Source organism: Pelophylax lessonae (genome assembly GCF_965119305.1).
Source record: "Pelophylax lessonae genome assembly, chromosome: 12".
Taxonomy (NCBI): domain Eukaryota; kingdom Metazoa; phylum Chordata; class Amphibia; order Anura; family Ranidae; genus Pelophylax; species Pelophylax lessonae.
In genome coordinates this window covers 80,204,998-80,227,620 of record NC_138779.1, presented here as the reverse complement: position 1 = coordinate 80,227,620, position 22,623 = coordinate 80,204,998, and the positions used below count along the sequence as shown (strand labels likewise).

General features: G+C 46.2%; 1 protein-coding gene across 1 annotated transcript in view; it reads right to left on the bottom strand.

Moving 5' to 3' along the window:
- MORN1 (MORN repeat containing 1) overlaps positions 1 to 14,280 on the bottom strand; it is a 625,079-nt gene extending 610,799 nt beyond the window's left edge. The window contains exon 1 of the mRNA XM_082273769.1: positions 14,155 to 14,280. Coding sequence (XP_082129895.1) covers positions 14,155 to 14,227 — 73 coding nt within the window. The 5' untranslated portion in view covers positions 14,228 to 14,280. The remainder of the gene's footprint in view (positions 1 to 14,154) is intronic.
- Positions 14,281 to 22,623: the final 8,343 nt, after the last annotated feature.

The window sequence follows — 22,623 nt, the reverse complement described above, 5'->3', positions numbered from 1 at the left end:
CTGCGCTGGATGTGGGGGAGGCTCGGTTTTCCGGAGGATCGAAGGATCAGTTAAGTATAGCCTTTTAGTGCCCCCCTAGACAACACGATCAGTTAACCCCTGCAGCATTGGCACAGCTCCACAGCATGGGAGAATTTTTTTTTTTTTGCTTTAGATAATACAAACTAGTGATCGACCAATATTGTTTTTTTAATGCCGATACCGATATTTTGGTCATCGGATATCGGTATCGGCCCGATATCTGCCAATATTTTCGGACATGTAAAAAAAAAAAGTTTTTTTTTTTTTCCAAAAGGTACTGTTGTGGAGGGATCTGGGGGTCTAAAAGACCCCAAACCCCTCCTCGGCACTGAAAAGCATTCAAAACGCCAAGTTTGGCTGTTTTGAATGCTGTCAGTTTTTTTAATTTGGCGCTTTGTACCCGTCATGACATCACTTCCGGCTTTTTTACATGGAGACCCGATCAGAGCCGAATGCGGCTTTGATCGGGTCTTCGGCGGCGGTGGAGGTAGGATGCCCTGGTCTCCCGGTTGGACGGGAGACCCGGGCGAGCCGCAGAAGGCGGCGGGCGGGGGGGGTACGTTCCCTCCCACTCCTTGTAATGACAGCCGAACGACTTCTCAGCCGCATCGGTTGTCCTTACAAGACAGCCGACCGTCAGCTATGGACGCCGGTACCGGGGTGATGCCTCTAGCTGCAGGCATCACTCTGGTATAAGCACTTTCCTAAATATCGGCAATATCGGTAAATCAAAAGGCCGATTCCGATATATCGGGGTAAGTGCATATTGCCCCCCGATATATCAGTGTTGCCGATAATCCGTCGATCCCTAATACAAACGTACCAATATTGTGAAGCTAATAGAGCTGACGCAAAGCTGCCAATAAACTACAGACCAGGATTCCTGACCTCATCCTGGTCACATGGTGCTAATCTACAGCTGATTTTGTTATTGGAGATGCTTAAAGCTTAGAAAAATGGGCATTTTATTAAGATGCTGAAGGCACACTCAGAGTTCCAGCACCTCTGGCAGCCCTGTCCTCTCCTGCTTGTCACATAACACAGAAGTTGGTAAGGGACTCACTTACTCCCCCATCGTCTATGTGTTAGTGTCGGTAGGCACAGGAACTGGATGTTTGCAGGTGGAGGTCCCGGGACCCTCTGCTGCAATCGCCAACAGTTTTTGTAAATATGGGGCTTATAGAGGCAGCTTCTTTCTCCATCTCCTGCCTGTTACAACTGTGTAGCAAGGAGTCGAGTGAAGGGCTGTGAAACTCCTCCTGTGCTCTGTGCTGAATTCCTGATAGGCAAAGCTGCAGGAAAGTCACTGTGATGAAAAAGCACAGCTAACAGAGCCATGATGGCTGCATTCCTCAAGATGTGAAAGAGAGCTGTGGGGGAGGAGGGCAATATGTTAACAGGAGAGAGAGCTTTTTGCGTGTGGGGATTTGAGAGAGCACTGGGAGGGGGGACAGGAGGATCTGTGAAAAGGTGAGAGCTGGGGGGGGGATCTGTGAAAAGGTGAGAGCTGGGGGGGGGATCTGTGAAAAGGTGAGAGCTAGGGGGGGGGGGGGGGTCTGTGAAAAGGTGAGAGCTGGGGGGGGGGGTCTGTGAAAAGGTGAGAGCTGGGGGGGGGGTCTGTGAAAAGGTGAGAGCTAGGGGGAGGGGGATCTGTGAAAAGGTGAGAGCTGGGGGGGGGGGTCTGTGAAAAGGTGAGAGCTAGGGGGGGGATCTGTGAAAAGGTGAGAGCTGGGGGGGGGGGTCTGTGAAAAGGTGAGAGCTAGGGGGAGGAGGATCTGTGAAAAGGTGAGAGCTAGGGGGAGGGGGTATCTGTGAAAAGGTTAGATAGCTGGGGGGAGGGGAGATCTGTGAAGGGATCTGTGAAAAGGTGAGAGCTGGGGGAAGGGGGAGGATCTGTGAAAAGGTGAGAGCTGGGGAGGGGGGAATCTGTGAAAAGGTAAGAGATGGGGGGAGGGGAGGATCTGTGAAAAGGTGAGAGCTTGGGGGAGGGGGAGGATCTGTGAAAAGGTGAGAGCTTGTGCAGGGGTGATAGCAAGGAAGGGAGTGTGCGGATAGTACAGAGGTGAAAGCAGTGAGGATAAGCTGTAGATGGGGGTGCAGAGGTGAGTTGTGGACTGGGGGTGTAACCTATGGATGGAGGGGTGCAGGGGGGAGATGTTAGTGGGGTACAAAAGCGAGTTGTGGACGGGGTGCTAAGGTGAACTGTGGATGGGGGCAGAAGAGGTGAGTTGTGGATGAGGAGGTGTGTAGGTGAACTGTGGATGGGGGCAGAAGAGGTGAGTTGTGGATGAGGGCAGAAGAGGTGAGTTGTGGATGAGGAGGTGTGTAGGTGAACTGTGGATGGGGGCAGAAGAGGTGAGTTGTGGATGGGGAGGTGTGTAGGTGAACTGTGGATGATGGGGGCAGAAGAGGTGAGTTGTGGATGGGGAGGTGTGTAGGTTTACTGTGGATGGGGGCAGAAGAGGTAAGTTGTGGATGAGGAGGTGTGTAGGTGAACTGTGGATGATGGGGGCAGAAGAGGTGAGTTGTGGATGGGGAGGTGTGTAGGTGTACTGTGGATGGGGGCAGAAGAGGTGAGTTGTGGATGAGGAGGTGTGTAGGTGAACTGTGGATGATGGGGGCAGAAGAGGTGAGGTGTGGATGAGGAGGTGTGTAGGTGAACTGTGGATGGGGGCAGAAGAGGTGAGTTGTGGATGGGGAGGTGTGTAGGTGAACTGTGGATGGGGGCAGAAGAGGTGAGTTGTGGATGAGGAGGTGTGTAGGTGAACTGTGGATGATGGGGGCAGAAGAGGTGAGGTGTGGATGAGGAGGTGTGTAGGTGAACTGTGGATGGGGGCAGAAGAGGTGAGTTGTGGATGAGGAGGTGTGTAGGTGAACTGTGGATGATGGGGGCAGAAGAGGTGAGGTGTGGATGAGGAGGTGTGTAGGTGAACTGTGGATGGGGGCAGAAGAGGTGAGTTGTGGATGGGGAGGTGTGTAGGTGAACTGTGGATGATGGGGGCAGAAGAGGTGAGGTGTGGATGAGGAGGTGTGTAGGTGAACTGTGGATGGGGGCAGAAGAGGTGAGTTGTGGATGGGGAGGTGTGTAGGTGAACTGTGGATGATGGGGGCAGAAGAGGTGAGGTTTGGATGAGGAGGTGTGTAGGTGAACTGTGGATGGGGGCAGAAGAGGTGAGTTGTGGATGGGGAGGTGTGTAGGTGAACTGTGGATGGGGGCAGAATAGGTGAGTTGTGGATGAGGAGGTGTGTAGGTGAACTGTGGATGAGAGCAGAAGAGGTGAGTTGTGGATGGGGAGGTGTGAAGGTGAACTGTGGATGGGGGCAGAAGAGGTGAGTTGTGGATGAGGAGGTGTGTAGGTGTACTGTGGATGGGGACAGAAGAGGTGAGTTGTGGATGAGGAGGTGTGTAGGTGAACTGTGGATGGGGGCAGAAGGGGTGAGTTGTGGATGAGGAGGTGTGTAGGTGAACTGTGGATGAGAGCAGAAGAGGTGAGTTGTGGATGGGGAGGTGTGTAGGTGAACTGTGGATGGGGGCAGAAGAGGTGAGTTGTGGATGAGGAGGTGTGTAGGTGAACTGTGGATGGGGGCAGAAGAGGTGAGTTGTGGATGGGGAGGTGTGTATGTGTACTGTGGATGGGGGCAGAAGAGGTGAGTTGTGGACGGGGAGGTGTGTAGGTGAACTGTGGATGGGGGCAGAAGAGGTGAGTTGTGGATGGGGGCAGAAGAGGTGAGTTGTGGATGGGGAGGTGTGTAGGTGAACTGTGGATGATGGGGGCAGAAGAGGTGAGTTGTGGATGGGGAGGTGTGTAGGTGTACTGTGGATGGGGGCAGAAGAGGTAAGTTGTAGATGAGGAGGTGTGTAGATGAACTGTGGATGATGCAGGCAGAAGAGGTGAGTTGTGGATGGGGAGGTGTGTAGGTGTACTGTGGATGGGGGCAGAAGAGGTGAGTTGTGGATGAGGAGGTGTGTAGGTGAACTGTGGATGATGGGGGCAGAAGAGGTGAGGTGTGGATGAGGAGGTGTGTAGGTGAACTGTGGATGGGGGCAGAAGAGGTGAGTTGTGGATGGGGAGGTGTGTAGGTGAACTGTGGATGAGAGCAGAAGAGGTGAGTTGTGGATGGGGAGGTGTGTAGGTGAACTGTGGATGGGGGCAGAAGAGGTGAGGTGTGGATGAGGAGGTGTGTAGGTGAACTGTGGATGGGGGCAGAAGAGGTGAGTTGTGGATGGGGAGGTGTGTAGGTGAACTGTGGATGGGGGCAGAATAGGTGAGTTGTGGATGAGGAGGTGTGTAGGTGAACTGTGGATGGGGGCAGAAGAGGGGAGTTGTGGATGGGGAGGTGTGTAGGTGTACTGTGGATGGGGGCAGAATAGGTGAGTTGTGGATGAGGAGGTGTGTAGGTGAACTGTGGATGGGGGCAGAAGAGGGGAGTTGTGGATGAGGAGGTGTGTAGGTGAACTGTGGATGGGGGCAGAAGAGGTGAGTTGTGGATGGGGAGGTGTGTAGGTGTACTGTGGATGGGGGCAGAATAGGTGAGTTGTGGATGAGGAGGTGTGTAGGTGAACTGTGGATGGGGGCAGAAGAGGTGAGTTGTGGATGGGGAGGTGTGTAGGTGTACTGTGGATGGGGGCAGAAGAGGTGAGTTGTGGATGGGGAGGTGTGTAGGTGAACTGTGGATGGGGGCAGAATAGGTGAGTTGTGGATGAGGAGGTGTGTAGGTGAACTGTGGATGGGGGCAGAAGAGGTGAGTTGTGGATGGGGAGGTGTGAAGGTGAACTGTGGATGCTGGGCGCAGAGTTGAGCTGGGGATGGAGGGAGAGGAAAGCAAAGAGGTGTGCAGAGGAGAGTAATTGATGGTTACTTTGAAGGGTGGGGATACTTGAGGGAAGTGGGATTTTTGCTTGTAGAGGACAAGGGAACTTTGCTGCAGCAAAGTATACACAGTTCAGTAACCAATAGTATGTCATATATAGCAGGGTGCCCCCTTGAGGACTGCTGGATTTCACACTTACGGGTCCCCCTGGGTTACCATTATCAACCTTGACATTAACAGTCTCTCACTTTCCTTCTTGCCTCATTCAATAAACAGTCCAGGGGTCTGTAGTTGTTTTTGTGTTTTATTGATAAATTAGGGATGGGAGAAGGGAATAGTGGGATACTCCGAATTAACTATGCACAAGATTCGAGGATTTCTATCTTTTGGTACAGCCAGACTTTTGATCCCCCTTGCCACTGAGGTGAATTTAGCTTTAAGTCTCTTTTCCAGATGACTTGGTGAACTAAGTTTATTTTCAGGACACTCTCCTTAGTGTCCTCTTTCTTGACTGCTGACACCCGTCCACTGACTATCCTAATCCTGGGGTGGCCCCCTCAGGTCAGGCCCCTTGACACAATCCCCTGTTATCAGAATACTGTTTTTTCCAGAGTCTCCAGTCTCTCCCCCTCAGTCAGATCTCCAGGACCTCTGGGTTCAGCTCCATTTCTCTGGCCCTCAGGACGACCTCCTGAGGCAACATGCCACTGCTACAGATGAGGAGGCAGCCGTCACCCTCCCTCAGGGACTTTGCTCTCCAGCCAAAGACCCAGCAGCACATGTGCTCATGGCTTTTATACAGTATCCCAGAATGCACCGAGATAGCCTGTCTCTGCCAATCACCAGGACTGTATCAAAGTCTATGAATCCATTGGTCAGGTTTCCTCCCACTGTCCAACATGCCTCCCTATTGGACCAGTGTGAAACACTCTCTAGACTCGATTAATCGCATACTGAGCACAATGAGCAGACTTCACTAACAGATCCTGCTCTCTGGTAGGCAGAGAGCAACATAGATTTGCCTGCAGCTCCTATGATAGACAGACAGAGCCAAAAACTATACTCTCTCACTAGCACCTACCTAGGAGGGTGCTACAAGTAAAATACGTTGTACATTACCTAGTCATAACTGTATGCTGTGCTATACATTACATACCTCTTACAGTCATATGTTACATTAATGGCCCCTGGACAATACTCCTGAATTCTGCACTGTGTACATTGGGTTTTACATTACATACCCCTGACCCCTGCACATAGTATGCTGGGCTGCACATTACACTCTGTTACATATTCCTACCCACTGCACCTGTACACGGGGCTATTTGTTGAATAATCCAACCACTCTGTATTTGGGGATTACAGCAATCAGGAATAAGGAAAATAAGGAAAATACATCACAGCATACAGAGTTGAGCAGTCAGGAGTATGTAAGGTACAGCACAACTGACAGAGTGCAGTGGTAAGAAGTATGTAAAATACAGCCTAGTATAAAGAGAGCAGGGGGTCACGATTATGTAATGTATAGCACAGTATACAGGTGTAGTGGTTAGGAGTGTGTATCATACGCCTTAAATTATGTATGTACAATGTACATCACACGCTCCATGCTGTGCTGTATGGTACATACTGTACTTTTTAATGTTATGTACTGTACATGTTTATGGCTACTGCACCCTGTACGATATGCACTCCTCAGCACTGCACAATACATACTCCTGAGTCCTGTACTCTGTGTGCTTCACTTTCCTGAACCTTGCGCATTCTGCGATATACAGTTCTGAGCCGTGATCACACCCACTATTTGGCAACTTTGTAATTTTCACCTCTACACCCAAACAGATTTGTCAGAAAATCTTTACTTTCCTTTCAGAATAAACATTTTCTTTGGGACACTATACAAGAAAATACTCCCACAAATGCGGGCCATTAATTGCAACCAAGATATGTTAATTTGCGCACACAAAAAAAGTATTTTTTCTAGGCTAAGTTCATACTGGCATTAAAAGCAGGCATTTGAGAGGCCTTGAAAACTCCCCTCAAATGCCTATGAAAATTATACAATGGACGGCACATAGTGTTGTTCACACACAATCAAAACATGAAGAGTTAGCATCGCGTCGCTTCAAGATTGAAGCCTCATGTTGAGTCAGGAGGCGTTTGAAGCCTTTCAAATCCTCCTATTCAAGGCAATAGTAACGCTTCACAAATGCTCTGGCAGGCAGTTGTGGGGCATTGACATTAGCTTATTAACTATAATGGACTAGGTGTTTGTGGAGCAGTTTTAACGCACCTTAATGCTCGTCAAATGCTTCAAAACTGCCCATAGGGCATTTGGGGAGAATTTTTAACTTCTCATTAACGCTTGTAAAATGCCTAACGCCCATACTAAAGCTCATTAACCACTTGCTGACTGCCGCACGACTATTTACGTCGGCAGTCAGCCCCTCACAGGCAGAGTAACGTAGGGCTACGTCGCTAGCCTGTGAGGGTTTTGGGAGCGAGCGCGCGCCGCCGGAGGCGCGCTCCCGTGCGGTCACGGGCCCCCCCGCACGTGTGCCCGGCGGACCCGATGTCCGGCGGGCACTCGCGATCGTCCGTGACAGCGGGAGAAAGGCAGGCGGCTAATGTAAACAAAGCCGCCTGTCAGTTCTCCCTGTGTAAGAATGATGATCAAACGGTTCTACTATGTAGGACCGTTGATCACTGTTCTTACACATCAAGCCACAGCCAATCACCTCTCCCTCTCCAATACAGTTAACTCCTTCACTGCCAGTGTCATTTTTACAATAATTACTGTAGTAATGTCACTGGTAACCCCAAAAGTGTCAAAAATGTCAGTCAAGGGTCCGATCTGTCCGCCCCAATGTCGCAGTCCCGGAAAAAAAAAAAAAAAAATTGCAGATCGCCGCCATTACGCGCTAAAAAAAAAAAAAAAAAAAGACAAAAATCTTTCCCTTTGTTAGTAAACGCAATAACTTTTGTGCAAACCAATCAAAATACGCTTTTTGCGATTTTTTTTTTACCAAACACGTTAAAAAAATTTTGATTCTTACATTTTTTTTGGGGAATTTCATATAAAAAAATGTGAAAAATATTGTTATTTTTGCAAACTTGACGCTCTTTTTTTGTTTATAGCGCATGATCAAAAAAAAATAAAAAATCGCACAGGTGATCAAATACCCCCAAAAGAAAGCTCTGTTTGTGGGGAAAAAAAGGACGCCAAATTTGTTTAGGTACAGTGTCGCACGACCGCGCAATTGTCTGTTAAAGTAACGCAGTGCCGAATCTAAAATAGGCCCTGGTCAGGAAGGGGGTAAAATCTTCCGGGGCTTAAGTGGTAAAAGCGCATCTAATGTCCATATTAATCAATAGTAGCGTTCGTTAAGCGTTAGAATTGTAGTCAAGTGTGAACAAGCCCTAACAAATTAATTCAAGACCATGTTGTAAAAATGAATACACCCCAATGAAAGTTTTAGGAGCAAAGCTAAATTTTAGACAACAAAATCCTAATTAACAAGAATTCAACTACAGGGGAGTCTAATTATTTATTAAACAGGTATTCAGCAGACTGAAAACCCCTTCCCATTTCATGCTGTCAGGAATGGCACCACATGGAAGAGAAATGTAACAAGGCCTGAGAAAGAAAATCATTTCTTTACACAAGAAAGGTGAAGGTACCAAGAAGATCAGCAAAGCTTTACTCGGGGCTTTTTTTCAGCGGGAACGCGGGGGAACGCAGTTCCGGCACCTCCAGCACTGAATGTATGTAATTGCAAGGAATCCAACATTGTCTATTGATGCTGGCTGCTGAGGGATCTATTGTTGCTGGTGAGGATCTATTCCTGCAGGAGAGTTTATTGCTGCTGGGGAGGTCTAGTGTGGCTGCTGGGGGATATATTGTCTCTGGAAGAGATCTCATTTTTCAGGGGAGGGTCTATTGTTAATGGGGTGGTTCTTATGTTGCTGATGGGTCAGTTGTTGCTGGGAGGGATCTACTCTTTATGGAGCAGTCTATTGTAGCTGTCTGCTGGAGGGTCTATTGATGCTGTCTGCTGGGAGATCTGTTGTTGCTGCTGGGGACCCATTGTCGCTGGCTGGATCTATTGCTGCTGGGGGGGGTCTATTATTGTTGGCTGCAGGGGATCTATTTTACTGCTTTTTTGTTATCAATACAAAAATCCATAAAAATTACTTAGTACCACAAATGTTACTTGGTTCTGTATTTTCTAAAAAGGATGATCCTGGGAGGTGGGTAGTGGGTGGAACCAAGGAACGGTTCACAGAGGTAGGTAGGGGCATAGACAAGGGGAAAGTCCGAAAAAGGGAGTTCCTGCACCTATTTTCTGAGAAAAAAAGCCCTGGCTTTACTGATCAGTCGAAATACTGTAGCAAAAATGAAACAAAGATGGAACTGCAATCATCTCACAGAGATGTCCAGGCCATCCATGGAAGTTAACACCTCGACAGGATCGTCTTCTGAAGAGAAGGGTTGAAGAAAATCGCCATTCAAGTTTCCCGTGACACAATATGGTGTAGACTGCAGAGGAGTGGTATGTATGGGTGTTGTCCACGAAGGAAGCCTCTCCTAAAGCCCATGCACAAAAAAGCCCATCTAGAATTTGCCAAGGTAGAAGAAGACTACTGGGACTCTGTACTCTGGAGTGATGAGACCAAGATTAATGTTTTTGGAACTGATGGCTTCAAAACTGTATGGGGTCGCAAAGGTGAGGAGTACAAAGAAAAAGGCATGGTGCCTACAGTGAAACATGGTGGTGGAAGTCCTTCTGTAGGGCTGAATGGTTGCTGCTGGTGTCAGGAAGCTGCATTTCATTAATGGTATCATAAATTCACAGATGTATTGCTCTATATTGAAAGCGAAGATGCTACCACTCTGTGCCCTTGGCTGTCGTGCCCTTTTCCAACATGACAATGATCCATAAAGCACATCTAAGGCCACTGTTGCATTTCTGAAGAAGAACAGGGTGAAAGTGATTCAGTAGCCAATTATGTCTCCTGATCTGAAACTAAACAAACACCTATGGGGAATTCTGAAGAGACAAGTTGAGCATCACTCTCCATCCAGCATCCAATCTCTAAAAGAAGTCGTTCTTGAAGAATGGGAAAGATAGATGTTGCATTACGTCACCACCCTGTTCATTCCATGCCTAGAAGACTTGGTGCTGTCCTTACAAATCATGGAGGTCATACAAAATACTCGATGTAGTAGTTTTCGCTGTGGGGTGTATTATTGCATCAACTAATTTGTGTAAAACTGAAGATTTTGTAATCTAAGTTATATTTTTAACTCTACTTTCATGTAATGAGCTAAAAAAATGTTCTATAAAACTCAGTTTTGTAAAAATGATGAAAATTGTTCTTGTGTTTATTGAGATTTTGATTAAAATCTTACTTTTCAAAGGGGGTGTACTTATTTATGCTGAGCATTGTATACACACACACACACACACATTGAGCCAAGCTGGACCAGTGTAAGTATGCAATAGAAATTATTCTTGGAGATCTGCTTTAACATACACTTACCTTACCCCCACTTCCACCTGCTGCAAGGGTGATATCACCATTCTTTCAGTGAGATTAGGTGGTGGCTGAGTATCCCAGATCTCATGAGTAATGCCTCGTACACACGTGCAGATTGGCGGTCGAACGATCGGCCGTCTTTTGTCCAAGGGCTGTCTTGTCTGTTGAAAACTGCAAAAGACTGCACACGAATTTTGTCGGCCAACAACAGCCGACTGCAGAAGTGATGTCATGTGATGGTTAACTTTCCTTGTCTTTTTTCTTCTCTGAGCATGCCCAGTCTTGCAAATCTGCTGTCTGTCGGCCGAATTCTGTACTGACTGGCGAACAATCAGTTCTGGTGTCGGCATACAAAAATTTTAATGCTTGCACGACAGATTCTGTTTGGCCGAAAGTGCGCTGTCGGCTGTCGGAAGCATCATACTAACAAGCCGAAAATCGGCCGATCGGTCGTCGGCCGAATCTTGTCGGCCGACAATCTGCACGTGTGTACGAGGCATAAATGGCACTGGGGTGGTGGGATAAATGTACACAGGGTGAGTATTTAGCAACCCGCACAGGTTATTGCTTTAAATGTTTGGTGCAGCAGATTAGAATGGTGGAGGGGTCCTTACCAAAAAAGCAGACTTTCCATGGATTGTAAGGGCCACTTTAAATTTAAAGGACCAGCGCTACAAATAAAATAAACTTCCTAAACAAAGCTTAAAGCAGAACTTTACACATAACAATGTAATAAAAAATCATATTCTTTAGCAAGGAACATACATTTTACAATAATAATTATGCTACCAAAATGAGTGTGTCCTGTAAATTGCCTCCAGCATTGCTCCTGTTTCTTCTTGCTGGAGGCTGCCATTTTTCTGAAGCCCAGAGCTCCTGAACAACAGTAAATCATAAAGCGGAACTAAACACATTGAATTAACAGTTTGAAAAAGCAGTTACATTTCTGGAATGCCGGGAATACGAACTGTCACATTTGATTGTGTCCTCAACCAAACTGTTAAACCATCAAATAGCTGGAGTCATAACTGATCACATGTGCAGAAAAATGGCTGTTGCAGATCAAACAGAAGCAGCTTTCTTGGCTGTAAGAGCTGGTTCACACTACCGCGACCAGAAAGTCGCCCCATGAAGGAGCGACTTTTTAGCGCGACTTGTGCACTACTTTGAAGAGACTTAAAGCGGAGTTCCGGGCACAGAAAAAAATTTTCAATGAACATACCCCCGGGACAGTCAGGGCTAGTGCATTCCACAATGGCTAGCCTCTGATCTGTCCCGGTTTGCACTTACCTGCAAGAAGAAATACTCACTTATAAAATTTCTTCCACAGCGTTTCCATCTCTCTTGTGGGCAGCTGAAGCCGGCGCGATCCTCTTCTGCGTCTTCTTCAGCGTCTTCTTCTCCCAGAATGCGCCTGCACCGGCCCCTCTCGTCACTTCCGGTGAGGCGCCGCATTCCTCCACAGCTTCTGGGCATGCCCAGAAGCTGTTTAGCAGGGAATGTGGCGTCACCCCGGAAGTGACGAGCGGGGCCGGTGCCGTCGCATTGATTCCTGGGAGCGATGACGTTCAGCTCCCAGGAATCAGTGCAAGCCAGGAAGTGACGGCGGAGCCGCGGCGCAGAGGGAGGAAGTGAAGAATAGGTGAGTATATTCGATCTACAATTACAAGGTGAGTACAAAAAAAAAACCTAACTATCCAATTCTGTTTCAGGAGAAGGAGAACAAGCGGACGGGCACAAAAAAAAAAAGATTGATTTTGTGCCCGGAACTCCGCTTTAAATGATAGGCGACTTTGTCTGTGGGGAATGCCTGGGTAATCTTTTTCTTCTTCCTGGAAAGTCTGATCACAGTCACTTGAAAATAGATAAGGATCCGACTTAGAGGCGACTCCCATTGAAGTCTATGTGCACAAGTCAGATAGAGGTCGCCTTGAAGTAATACAGGAACCTTTTCTGAAGTCGGAGCGACTTCAGTAGTGCATATTAGATGGCTCTCATTCATTTACATTGAATTTGTAATGACAAGCGACTTGGGGCGACTTGAGGTAATGTGAACCGGGTCTAAAGGATAGGGGGGTTTAATTCCGCTTTAAGGCTGTCAGCAGTTGGCGCCTACAACTAAGAATTTTTAAAAATGGAGAGCAACTGAGCATGTGCAGAGCAGGGCGAGACAGCGTATTACTTTATTTTACACAGCATAGACACTTAGAAAAATAAATCCCAAAGGGGACAAAGAATCGGGGAAGGGATGTTATGATACCGGAGAGATGTGAGGGCAACTACAAATGTAGAAATATATATTAACCACTTGCCGTCTGCTCACGTTGAGCCTACTGCGGCAAAGTGGTTCGTTATAGTCTGACGACATAGACCTACTTCGTCAGACACTCCCCTTTCTCGGCGGCGCACGCTCCCGCTATATTCAGTCACAGCGGGATCTGGGCCAGGGGAGGAGCAGCGGCGATCGCCGCTGCTCTTCCCCGATCGTCGGGGAATCGAGTGTGGAAATCCGCACGCCTGTGTAAACACAAGCGGGCGGATCTCTGAAGTGACAGGCAGGGTCAGATTGCAGTGTTCAGCATAGTTGAACCCTCGATCTGTCCTTGTGTCACACATTCACCTCCCCCCCCCCCCCCCACACGTCAGTAAGCACCAGGCATACATTAACCCCTCCCTCTCCAATAAAATTAACCCCTTCCCTGCCAGTGTCATTTTTACAGTAACAGTGCATATATATTGCACTGATTACTGCAGTAATGTCACTGGTAACCCCAAAAGTGTCAAAAATGTCAGTCAAGGGTCCGATCTGTCCGCCGCAATGTAGCAGTCCCGCAAAAAAAAAATCGCAGATCGCCGCCATTACGCGTTAAAAAAAAAAAACACCAAAAATGACACAAATCTTTCCCTTAGTTAGTAAACGCAATAACTTTTGCGCAAACCAATCAAAATACACTTATTGTGATTTTTTTTACCAAACATAGGTAGCATAAAACAAATTGGCCAAAAATTTTTTAAAAAAATAGATTTTTTCATTTTTTGGGGGGGGGGAAATTTCATATAAAAAAATGTGAAAAATATTGTTATTTTTTCAAAATTGTCGCTCTTTTTTTGTTTATAGTGCAAAAAGTAAAAATCGCACAGGTGATCAAATACCACCAAAAGAAAGCTCTGTTTGTGGGAAAAAAAGGACGTAAATTTCGTTTGGGTACAGCGTCGCACCACCGCGCAATTGTCCGTTAAAGTCGCACAGCGCCGAATCGCAAAAAGTGGCCCAGACGTAAGACAGCAAAATCCTCCGGTGGTAAAGTGGTTAAAAAAAAATACTACATTTTATTGATGCAGTATAAAAAAATGCATCAATAAAATTTTGGATTTTTTTCAATATATATTTGTACATTTGTAGTTGCCCTTACATCTCTCCGGTATTGTAACATCCCTTCCCCCATTCTTTGTCCCCTTTGGGATTTCTTTTCTAAGTAATCTTTTGGGATAGATACCATAAGTTGTTTACATAAGTGGAACTGAGTAAACTTCTTTACAGTACTTATTTCCAATGTTTTACATATCTATACCTGAAAAAGGGGTCAGCCTGAAGAGATCGAGCAGGACTTCATTTTCTGAATAAAGTTCCACTTTTAAAAACAATTCTAAGTTTCCTGATCATACTAACTACTAAGATTGTTAAAGCCATCCAGCCATTCCCTGTAACATCCAAAAATAAAACACAATCCTATATTCATATCTTTTTAGTACAGTTCAGTCCTACTTCACATTAATTACCGTGTCGGAGCTGCTTCTTCACATCACCCGCATATTGCTTAGACACCCTGGGTGCTTTCCTGGAGGCCGCCATCTTTCCTGCAGTGTTTACATAGCAACCAATCCACGCTCGCACGAGAGTTGTCACTAAGGGGTGGGGCTAAAGAGGAAAGGCTGTCCAATAACCGCCGGGCACCTGGCAAACCTTTAGCGTGACCAGTGCGCATGCGCCGGCTCAGATTTGACAGCAGGTCCATTGGGCGGAGTTTGTGCTCGGTGCTCGGAGTGATAATGATGCGTATAGGGAGCAGTGTGATTTCCACATGATGACATTACCAGTGCGGTGACTGATCACCTGCCTTATAGTGACCTTTTTATTTGGCAAGAGGGAAATATTTTAATCTTTTTCTAGGTGCGCCACCCTTTAAAGGGAACTTGTCACCAAATCGTTCAGTTCAACAACAGTCATACTGTATGTACGTGTAACAGACTTTTATTCCGTTTTCTTTCCAGAATGTTCAAAAGTCAACTTTAAACAAAGCAATATGTAGATGCAAATACAATTGGAGGGCATTCAGAAAAAGTGGGGCAAGTTCTATCGCCTTTAGGTGTTGTTGCCCATAGCAACCAATCAGCTGCTAGCTTTTTTTTTTTTTTCCCACACAGTTTAGAAAATGTGAAAGCTGATTGGGCTACACTTCAATGGGGACAAAGTTGGGGCAACACTTTTTGGTAATTCCCTCAATTGAGACAGGAAGTCAAGATTGTCCAAGGCCCTAAAGGATCGTTTAAAAGGAAAAAAAAGAGAGCGCCTCTAAGTGCAGTATTATTTAATAAACCAAATTGCACACAGCAGGTATACACTCAAATGGGGTAGATAAAAGATAGGCTCTTGAAATGGGTGTAAGTTGGTCCGGTAGTAAGTAGGGCGAAGCTTGCAGGTCCGGAGTCCGAAGATGTATCAGCCAGGAGATGGTAAGAGTCGGCTAGGAGTCTTCCGGGTTCGGCTGTGTCCGAGGACCAAGCTGGAATGCAGCATGCGCCGCGTGAAGTCGCCGAGGCCAATAAGGACACACGACAAGTTTCAGAGCATGAGCCAAGCTCATAACAAGCATGCGCGCTCTTTTTTCAAGTGTAAAGTTTATTTTGGTGGTATGTGATCACCTCTGCGGTTTTTATTATTTGCGCTATAAACAAAAAAAGACAGACAAAAAAAAATATATATTTTTTTTACTTTCTGCTATAAAACATATCCAATAAAAAAATGTAAAATATCCAATTTCTTCATCAATTTAGGCCAATATGTATTCTGCTATATATTTTTGGTAAAACAAAATCCCAAAAAGTGTATATTGATTCGTTTTTGCAAAAGTTATTACGTCTACAAACTATGGGATAGATTGAGACCCGGTTCACACTCATGCGAGTGCCGGGTTCGCATGTAATGTCGGAGCGCACTGCTCCGACATTACATGCGATCAGCTGTGCGGTGCGAGTTTAGCCATACAGTTTGTATGGCTAAATTCGCATCGCACCCGGTGCAAACACGCACAGGAGGCATTTTTGCAGCCGCATCAGGATCGGATCGCACAGCGGTTCACACTTGTGCGATCCCATCCTGTGCGAACTGCACGATCGCACTGCGATATGCGATCAAACTGGGGGTGTCGTTAAGATTACATTGACACCCCCAGCGTATCGCATATGGCAGTGTGAACTGCCGGGGGTGCGTGTGCGATGCGGGAAAAGGCTGCGAATTCGCAGCCTTCCCGCATCGCAATAGTGTGACCCGAGCCTTATAGACTTTTTTTATTGTTTTTACTAGTAATGGCGGCGATCGACGATTTTTAGCAGGATTGCGGCGGACAAATCTGACACTAAATGACACTTTTTGGGGACCAGTGAAACCAATACAGTGATCACTGCTAAAAAAAAAAAATGATAGGTAGATTGTGACAATCCAAAAACTGACAAATAGGGCTCATTTCAAACAGTCCACTGTCTCTGATCAGCGGGGATCGATCTGCCGATCCCAGCTGAGCAGGCAGATGACAGCTCCGTCTCCGCACTGTGTGCAGAGAGGGAGGTGTCAGAGCCCCGCTGCTCTCTATGAGGAAACTGCCTGTCCGCTCTCATCCGATCCCCTGGAAAGATGGAAAATAGGGTTTCCATCCGTCCGGATTTCACGGACAGGATCGGATGCGGATGGCAGCGGGTGTCAGCGAAGGTGTCTCCACTGACATCCACTGCCCCATAGGGTTGCATGGAGGATCCGATCAGGTCCGCCCAAAAAACTGACAGGCGGATCTGATCAGATCGTTCGTGTAAAAGGGGCCTAACATGAACATTAAAATGAATACAGCGCAATCATCTATTTGAAAGTTGTGATTTCACTACACATGTGAAAACATTTTTATAAACGTGACTATTCTGTGTCAAAATGTATCTAAAATAAAAAAATAAAAAAAACTCAAGTGAAATCATCAAAAAATATTCATGTATACAATGTGTCTATTCAAAAATTAACTAGCATGAAAAAAGTCCAAAAACAATGAAATCTTCTAGTGACAGAGTCCACTGGCTCGCAGCCGTCAATTTGGTAATGGTCGTGGGTAAGAGTCAGATGTCAGCTCCTGCCTCCAGACACGTTGCGTCTTCAATAGACTTCCTCAATGGGGTCTGACCCGGTGGATTTTGTTACATGCTTCATACAGCTGGCACGGCTTGTAGTGCTGCCCAGTGTGAGTGAGCTTATTTTAATATCTTTTGTCACATTAAATTTGCTTTTACAGAGAGTACTAGATATTTTGTTTTTGTTTTATATGGCCGATTATCATGCAAGCACTTGAATGAGGAAAGAGTGGGATCCTGATCTATCCAGGGACATCCATACAGAGTTCCTTTATCCCTAATGGGGAACAGCGTACTTTGACTCCCTGGTAAAACAGGAGTCAAAGCTGGAGGTGGGCTGCTAGTGTATACCGGTGGTGGATTATCTGAGCAACTGTTTTGCAGTTGATTACTAATACTATACACAGAGGTGGCAAGATTATCCATCTGGCCCCTTTCACACCTGTCCGCTCCGTTGGCGGACTCCGCGCTGCTCAGCGGGGGATCGATCCGCCGATCCCCGCTGAGCAGGCAGATGACAGCTCCATCTCCGCACACAGATCCCCACTCTTCTCTATGGGGGAATCGGATGATAATAGACCGCCTGTCCGTTCTCATCTGATCCGATCCGCCAGACGGATGAAAATAGGGTTTCCATCCGTTCGGATTTGACGGACAGATCGGATCGGCTGTCAGCGGACATGTCTCCGCTGACATCCGATACCCCATAGAGAAGCATGTGGCATCCGTTCAGATCCGCCTGAAAAACTGACAGGTCCGCATTGGGGGAAAGGCGCCTTTGTTTTGGGATTGACTGACTGTCACTGGAGGATTTCATTGTTTTTGGACTTTTTTGATGCTAGTTTATTTTTGGATAAACACATTGTATATATGAATGTTTTTTGATCATTTCACTTGAGTTTTTTCTGTTATTTTAGTTATTTTGACACAGAATAGGCATGTTTATAAAAATGTTTCCATATGTGTAGCGATTATAGGGCTGCCATCTCATCCCTTTAAACCAGGACACACATTAATTACACAGGTTCTGAGGCTGAATAAAGTGGTAATTAAACTCGCTTGGTTCCTATGTGCATTTTATCAGCCTCAGGACCTGTGTGATTAATATGTGTCTCGGATTAAAGGGATGATGTGGCAACCTTAGTAGCGAATCTTGTGCACTGAGATCACAACTTTCAAAATAGATGATTGCGATGTTCTAATTTTATATTTATCTTGTTGAAAGTGAGGTTAAAACACTTGCAGAGTACTGGTAGTGGCAGCAATCAATCCATAACTTTATAATTATATAAAAAAAAATGTTTTTGAATTGCGCTGATTAACCACTTCTGAACCGGAAGGATTTACCCCCTTAATGACATGGCCATTTTTTGTGATACAGCACTTGGTTACTTTAACGGACAATTGCACGGTTGTGCGATGCTGTACCCAAAGAAAATTGATGTTCTTTTTTTCCCCACAAATAGAGCTTTCTTTTGGTGGTATCTGATCACCTTTGTGATTTTTATTTTTTGCGCTATAAACAAAAAAAAGCGACAATTCTGAAAAAAAAAAAAAACAATAGCTGCAGGCGCGTGACCGATGTATACCTACGTCGATTTGCGCAAGAGGGGCTGCCTGCCACAGAATAACTGCGGCGGGCGGTCTTCAAAGCTGAGTTCCGCCTCCCCCTCTAAAAATTAAGAATCAGCAGCTACACATACTGTAGTTGCTGACTTTTAATATTAGGACACTTACCTGTCCTGGAGTCCAGCGATGTCGGCCCCGCAGCCGATGATTCCATCAGCTGTTGGGTGCTGCCACCGCCATTGCCAGTAAGGCAACCTGGCAGTGAAGCCTTGCGGCTTCACGGGCGGGTCCCTACTGCGCATGTGCGAAGCGCGCTGCGCATTCCTATTAGCTCAGCGGCAGGGGAAGGAGGAGGGGGCTGCGTTGCCGTATCCTGGAAGTGGGGAAGGGTACCTGTCAAAAACAGGTACCCGTTCCCCCTCCCCCCTGAAAGGTGCCAAATGTGGCACCGGAGGGAGGGAGGAAGCAAAGGAGCGGAAGTTCCACTTTTGGGTGGAACTCTGCTTTAAGTGGTTAAGATATATTATTTTGTTTAACATGAATATTGACTATAATAAAAACCCGAAAGGTGTTCCAATCTATCTCCATTCTATACAAAGCTAACTAAAAAACTGTTTTGCTTTTAGTTCTTCTTTAAGTAAAATGTATACAGGGTGAACAGGCAGGCAAGAGACATACAAGGTCTCTTGTACAATAAAGGATTCCTACCCGCCTGTTCACCTTCTAATGCCCCGTACACACGTGCAGATTGTCGGCTGAAAAGATTCGGCCGACGACCGATCGGCCGATTGTAGGCTTGTTAGTATGATGCTTCCGACAGCGCACTTTCGGCCGAACAGAATCTGTCGTGCAAGCATTAAAATTTTTGTATGCCGACACCAGAACGGCCGATTGTTCGCCAGTCAGTACAGAATTCGGCCGACAGACAGCAGATTTGCAAGATTGGGCATGCTCAGAAAAGAAAAAAGACAAGGAAAGTTAACCATCACATGACATCACTTCTGCAGTCGGCTGTTGTTGGCCGACAAAATTCGTGTGCAGTCTTTTGCACTTTTCAACAGACACGACAGCCCTCGGACAAAAGACGGCCGATCGTTCGGCCGACGATCGGTACGTGTGTACGAGGCATTAGTGTACACTGAGTTTTGTATGCGCAGCTCAGTGTACAATAGTAAAGTTTGTTCCCGTGCTCTGGAATAATTCCTCAACAAGTGTTAAAAGTGATTGTTTAAATTAGCTGCTGCTGATCATAGAGGTGTGAGCCTCATAAAAATATTTGATGTAGTGTGGGTGTCAGCGCTGCTAATATGGGATCTGCTCAAAAGTGCTAGTGCTAAACCAATACGTTCTAGAGTGCAATATCAATGTCATAAATCAAAATATACAATCAATACTACATGCATCAAACAAACAATAAAAGTGCAAAATATGGAATTCCTTGGTGCTTATACATTGAATTAAATAAATAGTCCTTCCGTGCTTCCAAAGTGCCACTGCTTGAAACATATAACGGTGAATCACTCCATGCTCCCTTTTTGAGTCCCTACTCACCAATATTGTGATGGGAATCAGCATATAGTGCTTTATAAGCGCTGTGAAAAGTGGCAATAATCCTCCTTCTCCTTTCCCCTTCCCAAGCTCAACTGGTGGTGAAGGAAATGGTGCCGTTCCACATAATATATGTTTAGGATAATATTGCTCTTTTCTCCATGGTTAGGCTCACAGTAAGGTGCATTGGGAAGATGAGAGAAGGATTCTCATAGTGTAAAACTGTAGCATTTATTAAAATGTAAAAACAAATCCACTTAAAAGTTAAAAAACAGTAACAAACACTGATTGCTCCTGGTGGACACCACATCAGGGGGCGTTCCACCCACGGGATATGACGTCACCAATTGGTCCCCTGTCTGATGCGTTTCGTCACTCCCACTGGGCGTTTTCTGTCTGCATCTGCAAGGATGAATGAACTGCAGTGGATGTCTGGGAGCTATGTCATCCCGGCATGGCCAATCAAAATGACCGAAGATCAGGAAGATGGAAGACAGCATGGCCACTTAATATAATCAAAGATTCCAAATTCATTAAAAAAAAAAAAAACTAGGCAAAGTTATCAGTGCTGGAGAGGGATCTTGCAGATGTCGCATTGCTAGAGAGGAGGGGAGTATGGTTCCACTTTAAAGTCAGAGGCATCTCTGGGGTTCTAAAAGATTCGGACACCCCTGGGAAACTAACCTGAAATATTTTGGGGCTTGTAGCATATTGTGTTCACCCTCAGGCTCACATATACTCACCTCCGCCACACTCCCTCTTCACTTTACTACTCCTTGAATGAGGGAGCATGTGACCTCCTCCCATGGAGCAGTGCTAAGGCCTGATTGCCAAGTTCAAACGCTGTCATGTTGGCAATATGATCTCACCAACCCTGTGTAAGCTCCAGAACCATTTGACACAGAGCTTACACAAGGCTAGGACTGCAGAGCAAGAGTGCTTCTTAACAGGGTGACACAAAGAAAGTGCATTTTTATAGGTCTGGGGGGTGAGGCTTCTAAAGGTACATTGCAATTCTATTAATTTACCCTGTTAAGGCCCGGTTCACATAGGGGCGACGCTACTTCGCACCGCGACCTCCGAGGTCACGGTGCGAGCAGCGCGCCGCGACCTCGGAGCGGCCGCCACGGACTTCATAACATTGAAGTCTATGGCGGTCGCCTCCTGGTCGCCCCAAAGAAGCTCCGGACCCTTTTTCTAAGTCGGAGCGACTTGTGTCGCTCTTATTAGAGCGGGTCCGTAGCTTCCCTATGGGAGGCGACCTACGGCGACCTGTGAGGCGACCAGGTCGCCTCACAGGTCGCCATAGTGTGAACGGGGACTAAACATATAGATTTAAAAAAGTTTACAAATACAAGTTGATAAAATTAAAAGTTTAAAAAAAAATCAACATACATTAAAGTGATTGTAAACAATCAGTTTAAAATAGAAATGAAAGGCAAAACATTTTTGTATAGATATATAAAAAAAAACATAAATACCCCTTTTCCCTTTTTTTATTTTTTATAAGTGATCACATTCCCTCTGTTCTCATCTGCGTAAGAGCTGGGGGAGGAGAAGCAGCAGCACACTGAACTTCCCAGTGAATTTCTGTGCAGTGGGGGCTTGTCAGGACAAGTTTGATTATTGGAGGACAGTACACTGAGTTCCTAGCTCCTAGCGTAGCTAGAGAACTGACCGCACCGTGTTCTCCTGCTTAGTGTGGTCAGTTTTTAATAGGAAAGCAGAGAGACTGGAAGGAACACCAGGGATTACACATAAAGGAGGCAATACAAGGATAACAGGAGACTTTCTTATACAAGTACATGGTACAGCAGGCACATATCAGGAATATGAAGTGTTGGGGGTAACAAATGCTTTGGGCCTCTTTCACACTTGTGCGACCTTAAAGCGGAGTTCCACCCAAAAGTGGAACTTCCGCTCATTTGCTTCCTCCCCCCTTTTGGTGCCACATTTGGCACCTTTCAGGGGGGAGGGGGAACAGGTACCTGTTTTTGACAGGTACCCTTCCCCACTTCCGGGAGATGGCACCATGGCGCCGTCCCTCGGAAGTCTGGCCCCCTCCTCCTTCTCCCGCAGCAGAGCCAATCCAAATGTGAAGCACGCTTCGCACGTGCGCATTAGGAACCCGCCCATGAAGCCACAAGGCTTCACTGCCGGGTTCTCTCCCCGGCGGCAGCACCTGACAGCTGATGGAAACATTGGCTGCGGTGCCGACAATGCTGGACTCCAGGACAGGTAAGTGTAGCTGCTGACTTTTAATTTTTAGAGGGGGAGGGGGTGAGGCTGGAACACCGCTTTAAATTCGTGCAATTTTGTTGCTGCGATTTTGACTGGACTTGAAGCAACACCTTTGTCTTTGGACCTCAAAACGCATTCAAATCGGCCCGAAGTAGTGTAGGGACTACTTTGAAGTCGTTGGGACTTGAAGTGGCACAGATATGAACGGTACTCATTGGAAATCATGGAGTACGACTTGTCATGTGACTTTGCAGTGCCAATTCGTAGGACAAGTCGCACAAGTGTGAAAGGGGCCTTAATCATCTAAAAATATAATATAAATAATATTATGAGTTTATTTTTTCCTATGTATGGGGGCTTTGGGACACCCTGTACATATATATACTTTTGTTTAGTTTAAAAAAAAAAAAAAAAAGTCAGCTTGATGTAAATGAATAATATGTACAACTTTTATGGGGTGTTCCATCCATGAAACCTCAGCAGATCAGGAGCTATTCAGCC